Raw genomic sequence first — 20,590 nt, 5'->3', positions numbered from 1 at the left:
AGAGCTGTTTCTCTGATAACTGCTGTAAACAAAGCAGTCAGTGTTGCCAAGTCTGCGGTTTTCCCGTGGAATCGTGCTACTTTTACACTGTTGCCGCGGGTTGTTTTTGTAGTCCATGGGATAAAGCAACATACCACGGGAACGCAATTTTTACCCCCTGGAAATGCAATTGGGCTAGTTTTGATTAGCAATTGGGCGGAATTTGTTGTGCAGATCTGGCAACCCTGAAAGCAGAGCTGTGCTTATAAACACAAGCAAATGCCATCGAAACTTTACATTCAGAGGATTCATTCATTCATACATTCTTCCTTCTGTCATGTTTTCACACAAAACAAAACCTGCGTGAGACTGTTGCTAACTTTTATTAAAGGGGTGGTTGATTCTGATTTCACTTTTTTAACTTTAGTTAGTGTGTAATGTTGCTGTTTGATCATAAACAACATCTGCAAAGTTACGACGCTCAAAGTTCAATGCAAAGGGAGATATTTTCTTTTACAGAAATCGCTTTTTAAGGACTACAACACATGGCAGGTAGGGACTACAACTAGCTTCTTCCCAGGGTGGTGACATCACTAACCCTAACATTTACATAAACCCCGCCCCCAGGAACACACAACAAAGGGGGCGAGGCCATGTTGGGCTGCTTTAGAGAAGAGGAAGAGTTGTTGTCGTAGAGTGTGGTTGACATGCCGTCATTTTACACCGGACTGCTTCACAAACGAGGGTCAATTCATGCTGGATTTGCACAAAAGATTAACATGACGGCTCATGCTAGTCGATGAGTTGAATCAACTCCACAGCAGCTACATAAATTTATCCACAAACCATTCAGAAACGTCTAAAACTTCCTGAGTCTCTCCATCAGTGTCGACTCCTGTTTGAACAATGTAAGGCTGAACACCGTTACTGACAATCGTCATTTTGGCTGCGTGAGATTCTCCAGCTTTGCTGCTGTTGAGCGACCGAAGCGCGAGCTGTTAAAGCTCCGCCCTCTTCTGGAAAGGGGGCCGGGAGCAGCAGCTCATTTGCATTTAAAGGGACACACACAAAACGGCGCGTTTTTGCTCACACCCAAATAGGGGCAAATTTGACAAGCTATAATAAATGATCTGTGGGATATTTTGAGCTGAAACTTCACAGACACATTCTGAGGACACCAGAGACTTATATTACATCTTGTGAAAAAGGCATTATAGGTCCCCTTTAACATAAAGATGCCTCTATTGAGCAGATGACACATGATAACATGCAGGAATAAAGCGACCTGAATGAAATCACCCGCATGATGTCTGGAGTAGATAAGCGCAGCGCCGTGAACCACTGTAAACCAGTAAATCGCATTACCTGCACTGAGTTCAGTCTGCAGTAGCCGTTCAGAGGGAAGCGGATGACGTGGGTCGGGTCCTGGTTCCAGCCAGCGTTGACCGAATTACACATGACGTCACCGGTCTCGGGGAAGATCTCCTCGATGAGAACTTTCTCCCCGCTGAGGGCGATCCGCTCGCCGAGGTCAGGGGTCACGCGGACGACCAGGCAGTCGCAGGGCTGCGCCAGACGTCTCTGCTCCCGCTCCTGCTTCCACCGCTCCAGCTCCTTGATCATGGGTGTCAGCTGATAATAGCGCGCCTCCTCGTACAGGAGATTGAAGTCCTGAACAGAGACACAGATGGACACATGAGGAACATCAGTATTTTTGTCTTGTTGTCCGGTAAAATATATTTTACATCTATATATTTATATATATAAAACAGTATATATACATATATATGTGTGTATGTTTTCAACATTGCTTTCAACATTGATAATAATCATAAATGTTTCTTGATCATCAAATCATCATATTAGAATGATTTCTGAAGGATCATGTGTCACTGAAGACTGGAGTAATGATGCTGAAAATTCAGCTTTGATCACAGGAATAAATTACATTTTACTATATATTCACATAAAAAACAGTCATTTTAAATTGTAAAAATATTTTAAATTTTTACGGTAATTTTGATCAAATTAATACAGACTTGGTGAGCAGAAGAGACTATTAGAGCAACTTCTGAATGCTAGTGTATATTAACTGTTGATTTTAGAGAATGTATCTTCTGTTTTTTCTCTCTTATTTCAAACATTTCACTAGATTTATGGTTAAAACACATTTTAAAAGAAAAGAGATGTGATGAAACAGTCATTTGAATTTTGGCAGAAATAATTATTTGCAAAAGAGAGAAATCTGAATGATTTCCAACAGGTGCAGGATCAAAACAAAAGCTATGGAAAATAAACCAGGGAAATCCACACACTGTTTATAATAACGTTTAATTGATGGAAACATTTCTGTTCAACAGGTTCAGGCCGCATCCGCAGAATGAACGACAATAAATAATACACACAAAATGCAGTTCAAAGTTCCCAAAACTTTTAGGTTAAAAATACAAAATAATTATTCTTAAAGATTAATATACTGTCTTTTCAGTGGACAATAAATATATACAAGACGTCTTTGTAAATAAAAGTGTTGTTTGCCCATGCAATTTTCAAGTTTAGTATTTAGAAATGTAATACTTGTCACACTGAGCCATAGTGTGATACTTTTAAGTTAAAATATACAAAATAATAATTTTATAGAGATAATTATACAGTCTTTTCAATGGATGTTTATGCTTTCTAAATACCAACTACAGGTATGAGCGAAGGTGATGCTATTAATGCAAACGCCACTAATAAAAAACAAATAAGTACATAAATAAAACCCAATAAATGAATGAATCTTTAAAAAGCAGTGAGACTGGGGGTATCAGCGTGGCCCGCGGGGCAACAGTCAAGACGTTTGGCAGGATCTCATGTGCTCGTTGGAGCCCGTCAGTGATGGACCTCGAGGCTTCAGCGTTTCTTTATCCAGGCAGACAACAGCAGACTGCCAAACTCTCTCTCTCTCTCTTTCTTCCTCTCGGGGATCTTGCCAGGGGTTTTTTGCCCCTTTCAGTTTTTCCTTAATTTCCCACAAGTCCAGATGGTACTATTCTTCCTCGTGTCTCTATCACGGGAGGAGCTGAGGTGTGGATGAGGGAGGAAATGATTCGAGTTCATCTGAGGATATGGTTTATGCAGAGTAATCTGCATAAAGATTGATATAAACAGTCATGAACTGCACACAGCCTGAATGGTAACTAAACTACATGACTAATTGTATATGCGGTTTTTCTGCAGAAAACAGACAGAGAGGGATCAACCGTACGGCACAGTAATGAAAGTCTTGCTTATATCGTTGCATTATCGTGCAGCTCTATGTATAATGTTGTATATATAGTATATTCAACTTTTTTTCCACATACTGTACATAAAGTATACTCACATAAAGTGATATATGAACTGCATGATTGTTTGTATCATTGCAAAATGTAACTTTATTATCGTCCAGCTCTTTATATAAAGTTTGATATATTAATATATTCACAAAAAAAAAAAAAAAAAATCACAAAGCGATTAACACTATATAACAAATCCCAACTGCTTCTTGATTGTTTATATTGCCACAAAATGTAAACCATATTATCACACAGATCTGTATATAAACTTGGATATGGAAGTATGTCCAACTTCATCTGTGTAAAGTTGTGTAAAGCGATATATATATACACTATATAGCAAATCTCAACTGCTTGATTGCTAGTATCGTTGCGAAAATGTAAACTATATTATTTATCGCCCAGCTCTAATCTGCTAAATGTGACTGCATGAAGATATTAAGATATTAGTATTAGATAATAGATCTTAATAACATTGACATCATTATTTTCTGTAAAGCTGCTGTGAAACAATGTGTATTGTGAAAAAAGCGCCATACACATAAATTTGACTTGAAAATTTGACTATTATAATTATAAAACACAGCAATCCGTTTCAGCACTAATATAAGCTGAAAATATTTTCAAAATGCATGCAATCCATTGCATTATAAGTTTTAAAAAATAACTTTAGATTGTTTGAAAATATTGTAAGTGGACATTATAAAGGAAAAATGTATATATAACTGGTCAAACCACGTCTCTAACCTCCATACGTGGATGGTTATTCAACATAAGCTTTAAAAAAAATTATTTCATTGTTTGAAATCATTATAAGTGGGCATTATAAGGGAAAATGTATATGAAAGTATATATAACTTTGGTCGGGACACGTCTCTAACCTCCAAATATATATATATATATATATATATATATATATATATGACCCTGCACCACAAAACCAGTCATAAGTCACACGGGTATATTTGTAACACATTGTATGGGTCAAAATTATCGATTTTTCTTTTATGATCATTAGGATACTAAGTAAAGATCATGTTCCATGAAGATATTTTGTAAATTTCCTACTGTAAATATATCAATAATTTATTTTTGTGAGTGGATATGCATTGCAACTTTAAAGGTGATTTTCTCAATATTTTGATTTTTTTGCACCCTCAGATTCCAGATTTTCAAATAGTTGTATCTCAGCCAAATATTATCCTATCCTAACAAACCATACAAATGATGTATAAATCTCAATTTCAAAACAATCGACCCTTATGAATGGTTTTGTGGTCCAGGATCACATATATGGTTAAAGCTTAAGCACTAGCCTATACGAATAAATTTGACTGGAAAATTTGACTATAATAAAACACAGCAATAAGTTTCACATGGCACATTTCAGCACTACTCTAAGCAGAAAATATGTTCAAAATGCATGCAATCCATTGCAATAAAAGCTTTAAAAAATAACTTTATATTGTTCAAAAACATTGCAAGTGGACATTATAAGGGTAAAATGTATATGAAAGTATATATAACAGGTCAAGACACGTCTCTAACCTCCATACGTGGATGGTTATTCAATATAAGCTTTAAAAAAAATTTTCATTGTTTGAAATCATTGTAAGTGGAGATTATAAGGGGAAAATGTATATGAAAGTATATCACTTTGGTCGGGAGACATCTTTAACCTCCATATATGAATGGTTAAAGCTTACGCAGTATACAAAACAATTTGACTTGAAAAATTTACTATTATAAAACACGGCAATCAGTTCTGCATGACACATTTCAGCACTGATATAAGCAGAAAATATGTTCAATATGCATGCAATCCATTGCAATATAAACTTTAAAAAATAATTTGTTTGAAAACATAAGGGAAAAATGTATATGAAAATACATAACTTTGGTCGGGACATGTCTCTAACCTCCATACAAGGATAGTTAGGGTGCTCTTTTCTTTTCACCCATGTCTTTTTTCTTTTTTTTTGCCCTTCACAGTGCAGATGACAAAACGCATGCGGTGCATCAGTGCTGGAGGGAACGGGAAGGTATTAAAAGAAGCTCCACATGCGCCTGGATCTCTGTTTTCAACAGGACTCGTTCTCTAACGCTCTTCTTACAGTCTAGCCTGATACAAGAGAGGTGAAGGAAGAAACAGACCCCAACAAGAGCAGATAGAAAGACGGACGATTCGCTACCCTGAATTCCCATGTTCAGGCGATCCGACAGGCCTGTTGTGATCCAAAATAATGATCTTACTCCATTGCCCATCGGCAAGACAACATCTCACAGACAGACAGAGAGAGAGAGAGACAGAGATATTCCCCTGTCTCCATCTAATACGTATAAGAGATGGCCATTTCTCTTTGATTTTTGTCAAACACATGCTGATGTAGAGGTCAGATCCTACGTGACACAAACCTTGGAATCAAAACCGACTCTTTGCGGTCTTGCTCATCGGATTTATGATGAACGATTCATCGGTGCGTGTTAGTCTAAAAACAAGAAATGTTTTATAATCATTGATTTAAATGTAATCGCTGCTAGTGGTCACAAACAAAACCAGACCAGCAGCAGAATGCTTTTATTTCCTCGAGCAGCTGAGCAACAGATAATCTCTGGTACAAATGATGCTTTTTTCACTGATAGATGCAAAACATATTCCGCTTTAGCTCCACGTTCACATTGATTTAGCGAAACGCACGCCACCGCGGGCCATGACAGTCACGATGCCTCACAGATAAGGACACGCTTTACACCGCCGGCTGCCGCTTGCATTTCTGTCTGATTTCACACACATTGATCATCAGATCAAATGAGTCCGAACTGGGTTCTTTGTCCGACTCAAGAGAGAAAAACAAACGAATCCAGATCAAGATTAAAAGACGTGATGTGTTTACATCATATCTGCATGTTTGGAAGGGAGAGTTCATTCATGAGGATAAATGTAACATTGAAACAAACATTTTTTGTAAAGCTGCTTTGAAACAATATGCATTGTGAAAAGTGCTATGCAAATAAACTTTTGAATTGAATAAATCAGCCGTATACAGATGTGTTCGGTCATAAGGAGTAAATATGAATTCATTTCTGTGGTCCGGATATGGAATCTGTGGCAGTAAGTAATTTGTCTACACATACAGCGAAAATACTGTGCAATGTGACACAATCACAGCCAATCAGAACATATTTGATAATATATATGTATGTCTATTTTGGACCAATAATATTGCACTATGGGCGGGGAAACCAAATAGAACAGAAATAAAAACCAGGTGACCAACAATATTTCCTGATCTTCATTGTTTGTCGTGATTGCAGCTGGACAAAACAAAACCTCAGTACTGCATAAAAAAGCTGTTATTACTAGTCATTTTTTAAAGATTTGTCTGGTTTAGACTATGCAAGTATGTGAACGCACACAAGTAAAATTTTGTGCTTTACTGCATCCTGAAATTCACCAGACTGCCATTTGCAATGTACTCCATTCTCAGTATTGCCACAAGGGGCGCTATAGCGGACATTAGCAACTGTCTTCTTCTACAGTCTGTTTTCTCATTCAGCTCCAGTGTTGCCAAATCCGCGGTTTTCCCGCAGAATTGGGCTACTTTAACACTGTTGCCGTGGGTTGTTTTTCATATCCGCGGGTTGAAGCGATCCAAAATAAGATGATATTTTGCCCCTTGAATGCGACTTTTACCAGAGAGAACCCCGCCAAAAAGCGGATTTTACCCCCTGGACCCCTCCAAAATGCGATTGGACTAGTTTTGGGCTAGTTTTGAGTGGCAATTGGCCGGGTTTTGTTATGTAAACCTGGCAAAACTTTTCAGCTCAACTATGACCAACATTTGCACAACTCAGACAGCAATGAGATTAAATGGAGGTCAAATAGAGCAATTTGTATTGTATCTCAATATGCATTGTAATCACCTTAATTTCCAATGTGATGAATTAATCAATATCAACAATAATTTTCTAACATCTAAAACTGGATTAAAAATGCAAATAATTGATGAAATATCCCAAAAAAAAAATCCATAATGATAACTTTTTAAAATATAGCTGCAATTATCAAGTGTTTTAAGGCCTTTAAGCACATGCGTAAAAAGGTATTATGTTTTAATTCGCAAGCCTGTAACCATCTCGATCATAGATGGAAAAACCATTTATAGCAAATACAGGCAATTTACCATAGGAAATATATAGTTATTAAAGCTTTTTAACAGTTATCAATGTTGAGCCAAAAACCTAGGACTAGTTCGCCAAAGTTGGTATTTTGAAATAATCTCCAATATTCAACGAATGATTCAGTGGACAGCGGCGGTCCTAGAGACAAAGTTGCTCAGAATGAGTTGTTCTACCATGTGGTACAAATGTTGTGGGCATGTGTGGAAAATCACATGATACACGATTGTTTGCGCAAGTAAAAAACACAATTTCTTTCGAATTTCTCACAGGTCTCTAGAGTCTTGAGTCAAACAGGCCCAGCGAGTTTCATTCCAATCAGTCTCCATTAACCTTGTCTGATAGCTGCTCAAAATTAATTGGCCGATATCGGACATATTTTTTGAGATACGTCAATGTGCTCAAAGACAGTCAGGGCACCTCTGTAACACTGTATGCCAATTTTCAAGTCGATCGGACTAACAGTGAAGTAGTTATTGCCATTTTCATGTTTTTTCCTGTTATAGCAACACCAAGTGGCCAGTCGCTGTGTCCTTTTTCACGTGACCACACAATGAGCTGTTAAACAGGTGTGCCAAGTTTGGTGAAAATATCTCATTCCGTTCACGAGTTATAGCCATTTTAGTAAAAGTAGCTCTGCCCATTTAGAACGTTTTGGCGGCCCTTAGGGGCCGTGAATCGAAATTTAAACTATTTTTTGATAATTATTGACAATCAGGCTCCAGAGAATCTTGCTGCACTGGTTTGGTTCCGTCCGGGCCAAAAACCTAGGACTAGTTCGCAAAGAGTAGCTTTTTCAAAAAATCCAAAATACCCGAAAAATTCGCCAGAACAACCAATATAAGACACTTGAGCCTACGCCTAATGGTTTAGGAGTTACAAGCGATTTCGTACTTTTGACCGTCAGGCCAATCGGGGCGAGCCTTGGTGACGTTGTAGACGGTGTGAGTACTACCAGCCCTCAAAGTTTCAAGTCTCTATGACTTAAGGTTTGGTCTGCCCGATCACTTTTAGGGGAGAATGCTGATCCTTGGAAATTTTAACCGTTACAATAAGGTTTCAGAGCTACATGCTTGAACCCCTAATTAATATAATACATGTGACAACCATGCAGCATTTATCATGGCATGCTGCATACTATTTCACATACTATTTAGTTTAAGAGTAAGCAGTATGCAGTGTTTACTGTAGTACACTACATGCATTCTATTCCAAACAGCCAGTGAATCTGGATTTTTCCAGAAGAACATGCCTCAGACAGAATAATCCTTCATTTAAATACCTTAAAGTCATCCGGCAGGAGCAGTTTGCAGGTTCGCAGGAAGCTCAGAATATAGCGGAATATCTCTCCGTCCCTGTCGATGAAGTAATGCTGCTTTAAACTGTCCAGAACGATCGGCTCGGTTCCGTTAAACAGCCTGCTGATCCTGAAAATTAAAACACACACACACAGTTAATGGAGTGAGGCCAGCCTCCTTTAAATGCATGAAACAATTAGCATTTATTTTTCAATTTTATTAGTGGCCAGCCAAAAACGTATTAACGCTCGCTTCTGAAACAAGAGGCTTTAGGCGGATTTCAGTGGCTCAGAAAAGCGTTTCAAGTCCTTCTCTACTGTGGGATTCATACAGAGCTGAACACGGCTCAATGTTTTATCATCTTAACAGTCACAAGCCAATTAAATCACTCCCACATAATATCATGATGTCAGAAAGCATGACAAGCTACCGAAATCAAGCAGGACAGCCTTCAGATTATTTGCATATGTAAACTAGAGAGCTTAATGATAAAATGACTATGAGTAATAATAATGATTAACTTAGCAAACAGCAGTAATGATTGTTTGAGGGATGCAGTTGAAAGTTTCCTGTGCAACAAATCATGAAGATAAAAAAACATGTCTTTTTTTTTTTATTTCTGGTGATTTTCTGTGATCTGGAATCCACTGAAATGAGGCCAGTATTATTATTGACCGAAGCTCACAAAAATATGTTCTAAGAACGTTTTGCTAATGTTCCCATTAAGTTATGAAAACATTATTTCTGAATGTTCTCTGAACATTTCAAAACATCCAGTTTTTAAACGCTTCACAAACGTTTTTTCTTGGTTATGTGAACGTTAAGGAAACATTCCATTTTATCATTCTTCAAACATTATGCAATTGTTACTTTTGAATGTTCTCTAAACAAGTAGCAACATTTTAAAAATGTTAAACGAGTGTCCAAATAAAATATTTCAGAAAAAAATCATTCCACTAACGATGTATAAATTATGTTTTCATAACATTATTAAAGACCAGAAAACTTTGAACGAACATTCTTTTAAAGTTACTGAAGAACATTTGTTCATAACGTTGAGAGAACCTTGCCAGAACGTTCCCTGTTAGCTGGGCTTACAGCATCTGTTTGTCCCTTTAGTGATAAGAAGAGAGAGATGGAAACAAAATCTCCTCATTTCTTCTTGCTTTAATTTCTCCACCTTCATAATTTTCTCCCCAAAACATGTCTTAAAGTCATTTATTTGAATGAAAGACAGCACAAGCACACTTTCTCACAGAAAATAAAAATAAATAAATAAAAATAAAGGTTCCAAAAGGTGGTTTTCACAGTGATACCATAGAAGAGCCATCCTGGGTTTCCCAAAGAACCAGTTTTTTCTTATTTTATGATTAAATTATTTTTTTTTCTTATCTTATGATTAAAGTACAGTAAAAAAAAAAAAAAAAAAAAATCAAACCAGTCACTTGTGAGGTTAAATGATAGTTACACTCTAAAAAATGCTGGGTTAAAAACAACCCAAGTTAGGTTGAAAATTGACCCAGCATTTGGGTTGTTTTAACCCAGCGGTTGGGTTAGATGTTTGACCAACCTGCTGGGTAGTTTTATTTAACTCAACTATTGTTTAAAAATGTATAATTTTGGGTTCATTTTAAGCCCGCCATATAGTAATTTTTAAACAATAGTTGGGTTAAATAAAACATTTAACCCAACCGCTGGGTTAAAACAACCCAATCGCTGGGTTTGTCCATTTTTAACCCAACTTGTGTAGAGTGTAGTTAGGATGCTCCCTATATAGGCAGCTCACTAGGTTTTGGAACAGAGTTTGTGAGTCCATCTCCAGATAAAAAGTGCAAATGTTTCCCAAACATTATAACACATTATTCAACTACTCTACTAATATCTAACAACTGTTTACTGTGAATAATACACAACATTTCAATGCTAAAAATGGCTCTCCAGCACAGCGTCCTCCACACTGGATACCTGGAAATACCTTCATCTTTCTGCGTGTAGTTCAGTTCTCTTTATGAACTCTGATAGGATCAGCATTTCCTTCCGTTCCTAGGCTGAGCAACAGCGCTATCACAGTGCCGATGCAATCTCCTCTTTAACCACGGCTACAGTTCCTGGGTCAGCTGACGGCTCTGCATAACCACAAAGAAACCGGCGAGGCCGAGCGGGGCGGCCCGACTGCTTCTCAAAGCCCAGCAGCCGCGGTATAAAAGCGTTTATTGTGCGTCGACTATTGACTCAGCGTAAGGAAGTGATTTGCTAACACAAACACAGTTCATTGAGCTCTGCCAGGTGCGTGTATTTACAGACTTTCCTTCATAATGTGGACTGTTTCTTCCTTTAATGTAAAACCTACACTAAAAGTCTCGTCACCTTATGCACTTTCTAAAGCTCTTGTTTTCCCTGTTGTTTCCTTCTCTTTTTCTCTCTCCCCCCCTTTGGAAATCGATGCAAAATGCTTTATAAAAAACCAATACTCATCTCCCTGTAGCGCCTGCGGTCGTCCTTTCTCATATGGTCTTGCAATTCTTCCAGCTAGAATTTCACCATGCCCCTCCAGGCAAACACTGTTTTTCATCTGCACTTTTTTTAAAAAGCAATTAAAATGCTGCCTGTTTTTCTTTTCTTCCTCCTCTCCCCCCACCCGTCTCTCTCTCTCTCTCTCTCTCTCCATCTTTTCTCCGACACTCTCTCCCACATCCTCTTTTTCCTCTAAATCTCTCTCTGGATACGTTCACACAGCAGGGAATACGGTTGTCAGTCTCATTCAGAGCAGTAAATACGGTTGTGTTCATACACGTTTTGACTGTGATAACGAGAGACAACCGATTTCTAGAACCGAAGAGACTGAATTTTGAGAGCGAGTTCAGTTGATGTGTGACAGATGAGGGCGATTCTTCAATTAGAGCCACTTTTGACTGCTTGAAACCTTGAAAAATTAAACTTCTTCAAGCTATGAATTATCTGTGTTGAAATATTTATCTCATGTCCTGAATAAAGATCTGGCCTGGATTTCAGCTGGATTTGAGTATACAGTGTGCTGATGACATTTTTCACTTCTTTTGTGGGAAAAAGCTGGATTTGGAAGTTAGCTAGGATTCAGTTAACTCTGAAATCATAAGAATAAAAAAAGTTATTTTTAATTAAAAAAACTGTTTTTGTATTTTTATATAATTTCAGAGTTAACTGAAGTCTTAGAAAAAAAAATTTATATATATATATTATATATATATATATATATATGACTTCAGTCAACAGACTGCTAGCTAGTTAACTGAAATCATAAGAATAAAAAAAATATCTTTTTAATAAAAAATCGATTTTTTTTTTATAATTTCAGATTTACTGGTCTTAAAATATATTTTTGTAAATTTTAATTTTTTTTTTTTTTTTATGATTTCAGACTGCCAGCTAGTTAACTCTGAAATCATAAAAAATAAAAATTATATTCACAAATATATATATATATATAAAATGCAGGAACAAATACTCAATTAACTGAAAATATAATATTAAAAAATGATATAGAAAAGGTATAGAAAGGTATCCTGATTTTAACCTTTCAATACACTTAAAAATAAAGAAAATGTACTTAAAGCATCTGCTAAATGCATATATGTAAATAAAAATGTTTAAAATTATTAATAATGTAAATTTTTAAATATTTTTTCTTTAAAATTATTGTAGGTAGCAGAAAAGTTCCTCTGTTTGAAGAATAATCACTGTTACTCTCAACAGCGGACAGGAGCAGATTCAGTAACATATTATACTAAAACCCACTTGAAAGCTGATCAAGGCCAGAATCACATCTGTACTCTTGTTTATGCATGTAAAGCAATTTGAAGAAGTTTCATTTATTAAATACTCAAAAGTGAACTAAAGAGTCACTCAATACAGTCATCAGTCTCAGACACTGACTCTGTTCCTCTCTTTGTCTGTTTCAGAGGCTCTGTCACCTCCAGCAGGTGAATCAGTCTCTCTGAGAGAGGAACGGGAATCGTCTGTCCTGCCGGTGGTGGGTATGACGGCTCAGACAGACACTTCCTGTCAGACTGTCTTCACTGTTCACAGGACATACACTCCCACTACAGCCGTCTGACCTGACACTGACGTCCAGTTCACATCTGGAACTGATCCAGAGCAAATGAGTCACTGTGTGTAGATGTAACATATACATCTGATCCGAAAATATGGAAAAGCCCTAAACAAATACATGTACAAGACTTCAAATATGCAAAGATACAAAATATGCAAATGCATGATTGACAGGTGAGTAGGTGGGTCCTAGCCAGTCAACTCTGAAATTGTAAAAATAAAAAAACATTTTGTACAAATTTGATATATATATATATATAGTTTGTAAAAAATATTTTACATTTTTTATATGAAATCATAAGAACAAAAAAGGATATTTACAATAAAAAAATATATTAATAACTTCAGAGTTAAATGAAATCATAAAAAATTATATCTTAAATTATTATATCTTATTTCAGAACCAACAGACTGCTAGCTAGTTAACTCTGAAATCATGAGAATAAAAAAGGATTATCTTAATAAAAATATATTTTTCATATTTATATAATTTCAGATTTACTGAAGTCTTAAAAAAAATATTAAGGTAAACTTAAAGATATATATTTTTTTATGATTTCAGTCAATAGACTGCTAGCTAGTTAACTCTGAAATCATAAAAAATAAAAATTTTCTTAATAAAAAACATTTTTTATTTTTATGATTTCAGATTTGCTGAAATCATATATACATATACATATACATATATATATATATATATATATATATATATATATATATATATATATACACACACACAGTCATAAATACTAAATTAACTGAAAATATTATTAAAAATATATACATTATTAGGAAGGCACATGATTGACAGGTGAGTTGGCAGGTCCAGGATGCATTAGAATTACTTAATTTTTATTTTTATGATTTGAGAGTTAACACACTGCTAGTCAACTCTGAAATCATAAAAAATTATATATTTTTTTTACAAATATATATACACAGTCAAATACTAAATTAACTGAAATAATATAAAGTATAGTACGAAAAACAATATTTGTTTCTAGGAGGGCACATGATTGACAGGTGAGTAGGCGGGTCCAGGATACATCAGAATGCATTAATATTACACCACAAATCTGATCACATATGTGTTTTGAGTGAGTCACAAAATACTTCTGCGCCCTAAATTTAGCACTGAACACTTGTGATTGGCTCGCCTGCAACGGATATCAACACCAGATGTAAACAAGTCCCAGTTCTGTTTCTAAGAGGCAAAACCCTGTGTCGCTTTTTTCCTTTCTTGAAGTATTTATTTAAAAACAAGTATATAGTTAAAAATCATTTTAAAAGAGCAATGAAAAACAAATATTTTGCAATCTTCAAAAAGTCATACAGGTCAACAGATTTGTCTCACTGTCAAAACATTTGACGATCTTTTGTACATACTTTGTGCAAAAATGACACATAATTCCACTACTAACACTCACGATCACAACTGCCCTCATCCTACCGATCTCTGTAAGAAAGACCCCACAGAATGAGCATGAAACTTTCATATGTCCTGTCACTTCAGCAGACTGAGCTGGAGGGAGATGAATGTTCACACATTAGTTATAGAGCGAGTTTCTTTTCCCGCACTGCATTATTAAGGGATCAATCTATTAAAAGACATCATCAACTTAAGGTTCTTTAACTGGACTCTCTTAGCTGTCAGCTCGGCCTCTGAGGCCAAGTGCTGGGAGAGCGTTTGTTTAACTGTCGCTGTGCCGGTGTGTGTGTGTGTGTGTGTGAGTGTGTGTTTGCATCCATGAGTGGGTTTCCCACTTGTCAGTGTGATTAGTGAAAGTGGGCGCTAATGTGTGCGGATGTTTTGTGGACTCAAATGAAAGCACGCTTTTAATGGTGGAAGTTACTTTGGACACTTAAGATACACTTAATGTATGAATGTCATTGCATTACATATACAAAGTTAGGGTTTGGTAAGATTTTTTAATGTTTTTGAAAGAAGTCTCTTCTGTTCACCAAGGCTGCGTTAATTTAATCAAAAATACAGCAAAAAATCTGAAATATTATTACAATTTAAAACAACTGTTTTCTCTGTGAATATATTTTAAAATATAATTTATTCCTGTGATTCAAAGCTGAATTTTCTGCATCATTACTCCAGACTTCAGTGTCACATGATCCTTCAGAAATCACTCTAATATGATGATTTGCTGCTCAAGAAACATTTATGACTGTTTTTTTTGTGTGGAAACCGTGACCCAAACTGTTTGAACAGTAGTGCACAACTTTTCACAAGTTGGTTTCTATGGTTTGTAATAATAAAACAACAGATCTAGTGTTGAAAATGATGAAAAAACTATGTGAACTTGACTTCATACATCCACTAAAAATCAAACTAAAAAAAAAAAAAAAAAATGAAGCATCATTAAAAAATGATAAAGAAAAGATCATGCAGCATTTGAGTAAATTCAGATACTCAATTTGATACTAAAATGACATCTCTATGTATGACTTAAGTGAACAAATATAGAATAGAATACATGCTTAAAGTTATTTACTTCATAACCACTGCTTTGCCAATTAAAACACAAACAATCGCAACAAAAACTATACTAGTAACAATAAAAATCATTGCACAAACTGTACCACTCAAAACGCAATCATATTCGCTCATGTTCACTCATCAAACTAAGAATAAACTTTGCTATTGTGTTTCCACTAATAAAACTTGAAACGGTTTTTATTATCTGATCAAGTGCGATGAAATTCAATATTCCAATGTTATTCTCTCTCTCTCTCTGTTCAGAAATCAGAATTAATCTCACTCTATGATGAAAGCATATGAGCGCTTAGAATTCTGTCTCTCTCCTAATAAAGTAACAGAGCAAGTGACAGGGAATATGATCATATTCACGTTCAGGATTAGTCAGACGTCATCAGAACAGATAATTAGCCTCTAATCAGCTCTAATTAAGTGAACAGCATCAAACACTCCACTAACATTACACACAGAGTCTGGAAGAACCGAGAAACACTTCCATTTAGCAATTTAATACTAATGTTTCATTGAAAATGATCAGCATAATCAAAATGCAGATGAATTTGTGAATGTCTCAGTATTTAGTGCAACTTTCTTTTGCTTTACTGAGCACCTGATGATCACTGAGAGCATGATTTGAGATTCAACAGATCCCAAACATTTTCAAGTTTAAATAAAAAAAAAAAAAAGGTTTAAATGAGCATTCTTAGAAGAAAAGATTCCATTTAGAACCTTCAAGTGTTCCGTCAACCGCTAGAACCTTTTATCACGGGATTTAGTTTTAATTAATTAATTTTATTGTAATTAAATGTTATGAATTAAGCAGACCATAAACATACTATATCACTAAAAAAAAAAAAAAAAACATGAAAATGTTATGCAATCATTTAAGACATTTCTCCTTATATAGAACCTTTTTGCTATAAAGGGTTCTTTAAAATTGAGTCAAAAACCCTATAAAGCTCCATTGTACTTCAAGCAAAATGACTGTAACAGTTCATAATGGTTTCTATAATGTAAAAATAATCTCTCCACAACATTTGCACACCCTGAAAAAGCCATTAAAACATAAACGTAACTTTATCACTGCACTGCTGACTGTACACATTTACGTAACAGGACGGAGAGGCCAGGGGTCTTACCGTGAGTCTGGGTATTTGGTGAGGGTCGCCAGGCTGCTGGTGTACATGTGGCCACCCACGTCGATGTGCACGGGCGCGTTGGCTTTGGTGAGCTGAGCCGGCAGTGGAATCCCCTGCGCGGCCAGAGGAGAGACCGGAGACCGGGTCAGAGACAGGCGTGACATGCTTCTCCCTTCCTGGAAGCAGACAAACGGGAAAGCCATGGAGAAATGATGCTGCCTTCACGGTGCGTTAGCGTCTCTCCCACCTTGAGCGCCTGTGCGAGACTTATCAGATCGTTTTCTCATCTGCCCCATCGCATATTTAGCTTACAAATTATTGCCACGGCTCTAATGAAGTATGTTTGCATCTTTTCACTGGTGCGGCCCGAGGGCAGGATACAAGGATGTTTATTAACGCTGCAGAGAGAGGGAGCGGGAGAGAGATACGCGAGGTGTTCGCCTCCGGGGATGGGAGAGGAGAAAAAAAAACGGCAAGTTTCTAATTAAAGGTCGTGTTATGTGCTAGACGTGATATCCTCCGACACCTCAGCAACCAATCTGAACATTTGGGAAACGAGGGCATTGTGCGCGTTCACGTGGAATGCCAGGCATCACTTCCAACCAGGAGAGGTTCGGAATTACTCAACTTCCACTGGCACTGGATTTCCATGATGGAAGCTGCCTCTAAAGACGTTTTCTCTGTTCACAACGACCAATTTCTTCAATGCATAATTTGCAATTGCTCATGCACAATCTTAAACGACTCTTCTACTCGAGTCTCATCTCTGTTCGGAGCAATTTTGAAACTTTGGATTGTGGAATTTCTCATAGGACTTGTTACAGTTTTTCTTATTTTTAAGTCAATTTGCATGCATAAAGCATCTGCTAAATGAATGCATGCCAACGTAAGGGTTTGGTGTGACGTTTTGACATGCATTTCACACTTACTAGTGCAAATGCTCCGAATAAATCCAGGTTATGCACAAATCTCCAAAATTTGAATCAAAGAGTGAATCACTCACAACCCCCATATCAGTTGAGTATTTTTACTTTCATCCTGAGTTTTACTTTTAAGATTGTCTAATGAAAAAGCAAGCCTTTTATTTAACTGTTCGAACTTAAAGGCTTGTTTGTACAAGTCAAAACTTTACCTCACAATGCCCGGATCACGCATGGAAATACGACTTAACATATTCCAGCTTCATTGTGAACCTGGAGTTCAAAGGGATTTCAACGACAAGTTCTTCCATGCAGTGGCTCATTTGTGCGCCAGTTATTTTAACCATACATGGTAAACAGAAGGCAGTTGTTATGGGCTCAGCTCAGCTCCAGGGCTGGAGGCGATGCGCTGGAGGCAGACGGCAGAATTTTCCAGGGTGTTGCCACCAAGCCCTGAGCACTAATGTTCATTTAATACACAAGCAAGATGATACATTACAGATTCCATTGAAAAAAAAAAAAAAGACTTAAGACGTTTTGGCATATGAAGCTATCCCTCATCTCCATATAGCTACAGGCGTTGTAACCAAAAGCCCAGATATTAATGCCGAGGGAATACAGTGGATCTACCCCTTCTCTCTCACTCTCTCTCTCTCTCTCTTTATTAATAGGAGGGACCAGGTAGAAGAGTAAAAGAATACTACATTGTTAAAGTCACAAGAAAAGATGGTCAAGTACAGAAATATTCATTAACATGAGCAAAATGCCACACAAACTCATGTTCATGAGCCCAAAACACTCCATACCCAGATCAGATGGTTTATAATAATAAAAACGTTCATATTGTTGTCATACAAAAACCTTCCTGTGATGTGAAGGGATATTAGTTTATGGCTAATAAACGGAATTGGTTCCCAAAAATTCTCAAATGGGAGCCACATACTATACTAAATGTTTTCTTTTTGCCGGAAAATATACATCTTAAACTTGTAGCTACTTTTAGGTGGTGGTTCCAAAACCATATTGACCACATTGAACTGGTATGGCTAGCTGGTCTACTAGCTTGGACTATCTAGCATGTTCAAGCTACCAGTTTACCAGTCAAACTTTAGGACGGTTTGTTTTTCCTCCCAATAAACGCGTTTATTTTCAACGCTTAATGGCGGAATTTTTAAAATGCCTGCGAACTTACACATAAACTTACACATACAGCAAAATCAACGCTTTTTCTGCTTTCTTTTTCCAGTTTCACTTCGGTGCCCTACGGGTTAAAACTTCAATTCAGATCATTTCACAACATGGCGTCTCACTCACAAGCGATAAAGCTTCAGGTATGAGGCACATCCTCGTAATATCACAGGTTCTCGCTGCGTAGATGGTGTTTAATAAGGTTAGAGAATCAGAAAAGCGTGAAATCTCTCACAGGACATGATGCGTAGATGCGTTTTGAGGACGCGTCGCGTTTTCGCGGCGTCGCAGTCATTCTCGGTAAAACACAAAAGCACCATCACATCAATCATCTACTCTACATTGAGGTGAGATTTAATTGGAAATGGTACCGTTTCAAACATCGTAGGTGTCCGAATCGCGATCCGAGTCCGGTTCAATCTGCTCCCAGATGAATGCGTTGCTCGCTCTCTGTCAAGTTTCTATCCGATAAAGCTATTATCTTCCTGTCCGGAGTGAAAACCTCGTCAAACTGCATTAAAACACGCCGTAGATGGGTCGCAAAGGCTGTGGGTGACTATAACGAGCAGCGCTGCTGTGGTCTGGACGCGTTCAGAGCTCGAGCGCAAACGCGCGCAGGACTGTCTTACCTTCTCCAGGAGACCAGAGCTCTCCTTCCCCCTCTTGATCTTCTTATTTCTTAATACTCTGATTCGGTCGCGTATATCAGCCTCGCCACTGTCTTTTTTGGCCACGGTGAATCTGCTGCTTTGCTTATGGGCAGAAGGAAGCCAATAATCCGTCTCTAAATCAGAGCAGAGCCGAAAGAAGAATTCTGGCTCCAGGCTGCGCAAACGCCTCTGGGGCCACAGGATTAGAGGACAATTAACTCAAACCCGAGCAGACTCATTGGAACAGATGCAAACCTGATATTCCCCTCGATTATTTAGCCTCGCGCTCTTTCGCGAAGTAAAAATAGCTGGCGAGGGTTTAAAGTTCGGCATATAACGGTTTACGCATCAGGCAAGTGTCACCGCGCCGTTCCTGAGACTTTGGAGAGGCAGAAAGGCTGATTTTAATCATTGTCATTTCGTCTGATGTAATATTCCCCCAGGCTCTTTCGCAAAGGCAACACATTTTCCTTCCCTGAACGAGTAAAAGTCTCTCTAGCTAAAGCAGGAGGCGCACTGGAACTTGTTGATAAAGTGGCGATAAAAGACGCGTATTCTTTTAACAAAGCAAAAAATCTGGATCTTGGTGCTCATGCATGCGGCGCTTTCCCCCGCACTCCTCTCTTTGCTCTAATGTCTGTGAGAATTGTAATGGCAAATTTCCTGGAGGCCATTAAAAGCAAATGACGTCTGGACATCATTCACTGTGCGCCCTCGCAGTCCGCCCGCAGCCAAATGCGCCATTTCAATTATTGCGCACGGCTAGATGGAGATGTCTGTTCCAGGATCTCCCGGGCAAACAGGGCAGACGCGCACAACGTCAGTTTAAACCCACACAAACACAATCTTACACTTCTCGCGCTGGATTTTCGTTTATTTAACAGCAGGCAAACAAATAAAGACAGTTGTGTTGGGCATCAGCTGCGCGCAGCGGCCCCGCGTTCCCCGCGCAGGTAGTCGATTATTTATTTATCTGAATGTTTGTTTATTTGCGTGTAAATAAGTGTGAATAATTGATGTTGTGCTGAGACCCATAATTACTGGAGCTCTCACATGCAGGACTGATGCTGAAGGAGGCTTTCCATGATGTTTGGCGCCCACCAGTGTCAGTTTAGACGAATGACAGAAAGACAGTCTCATATAGTGTATAATAGAAAAGATTAGTATATAATAATGATTCATTTTATTACAGTACAAGAATAGAGGAAAGACAAAGAGAAATATGGTTCATCCTGATTTCTACAACATTTAAAAATGGACAAACCATTTTTTAGTTTTTATTTTACTCAACTATTGTTTAAAAATTACTGCATTGCTTGCTTAAAATGAACCCAAAATAG

The 20,590-nt window shown here is 37.4% G+C and overlaps 1 protein-coding gene across 3 annotated transcripts in view; it reads right to left on the bottom strand.

Moving 5' to 3' along the window:
* kctd15b (potassium channel tetramerization domain containing 15b) overlaps window positions 1-20,009 on the bottom strand; it is a 32,541-nt gene extending 12,532 nt beyond the window's left edge. The window contains exons 1-4 of one of the 3 annotated variants that reach the window (XM_051871075.1): window positions 19,230-20,009; window positions 16,493-16,668; window positions 8,761-8,905; window positions 1,345-1,650 (exon numbers count right to left, since the gene is read on the bottom strand). In XM_051871075.1, coding sequence (XP_051727035.1) covers window positions 1,345-1,650; window positions 8,761-8,905; window positions 16,493-16,656 — 615 coding nt within the window. In that variant the 5' untranslated portion in view covers window positions 16,657-16,668; window positions 19,230-20,009. The other 2 variants (XM_051871074.1, XM_051871073.1) reach the window with 2 other exon arrangements.
* Between the last annotated feature and the right edge of the window lie 581 nt (window positions 20,010-20,590).

Source organism: Ctenopharyngodon idella, chromosome 18 (genome assembly GCF_019924925.1).
Source record: "Ctenopharyngodon idella isolate HZGC_01 chromosome 18, HZGC01, whole genome shotgun sequence".
Classification (NCBI taxonomy): Eukaryota; Metazoa; Chordata; class Actinopteri; order Cypriniformes; family Xenocyprididae; genus Ctenopharyngodon; species Ctenopharyngodon idella.
Note: the sequence above shows the minus strand (reverse complement) of the source record. Positions and strands in the feature narration are given on the sequence as shown.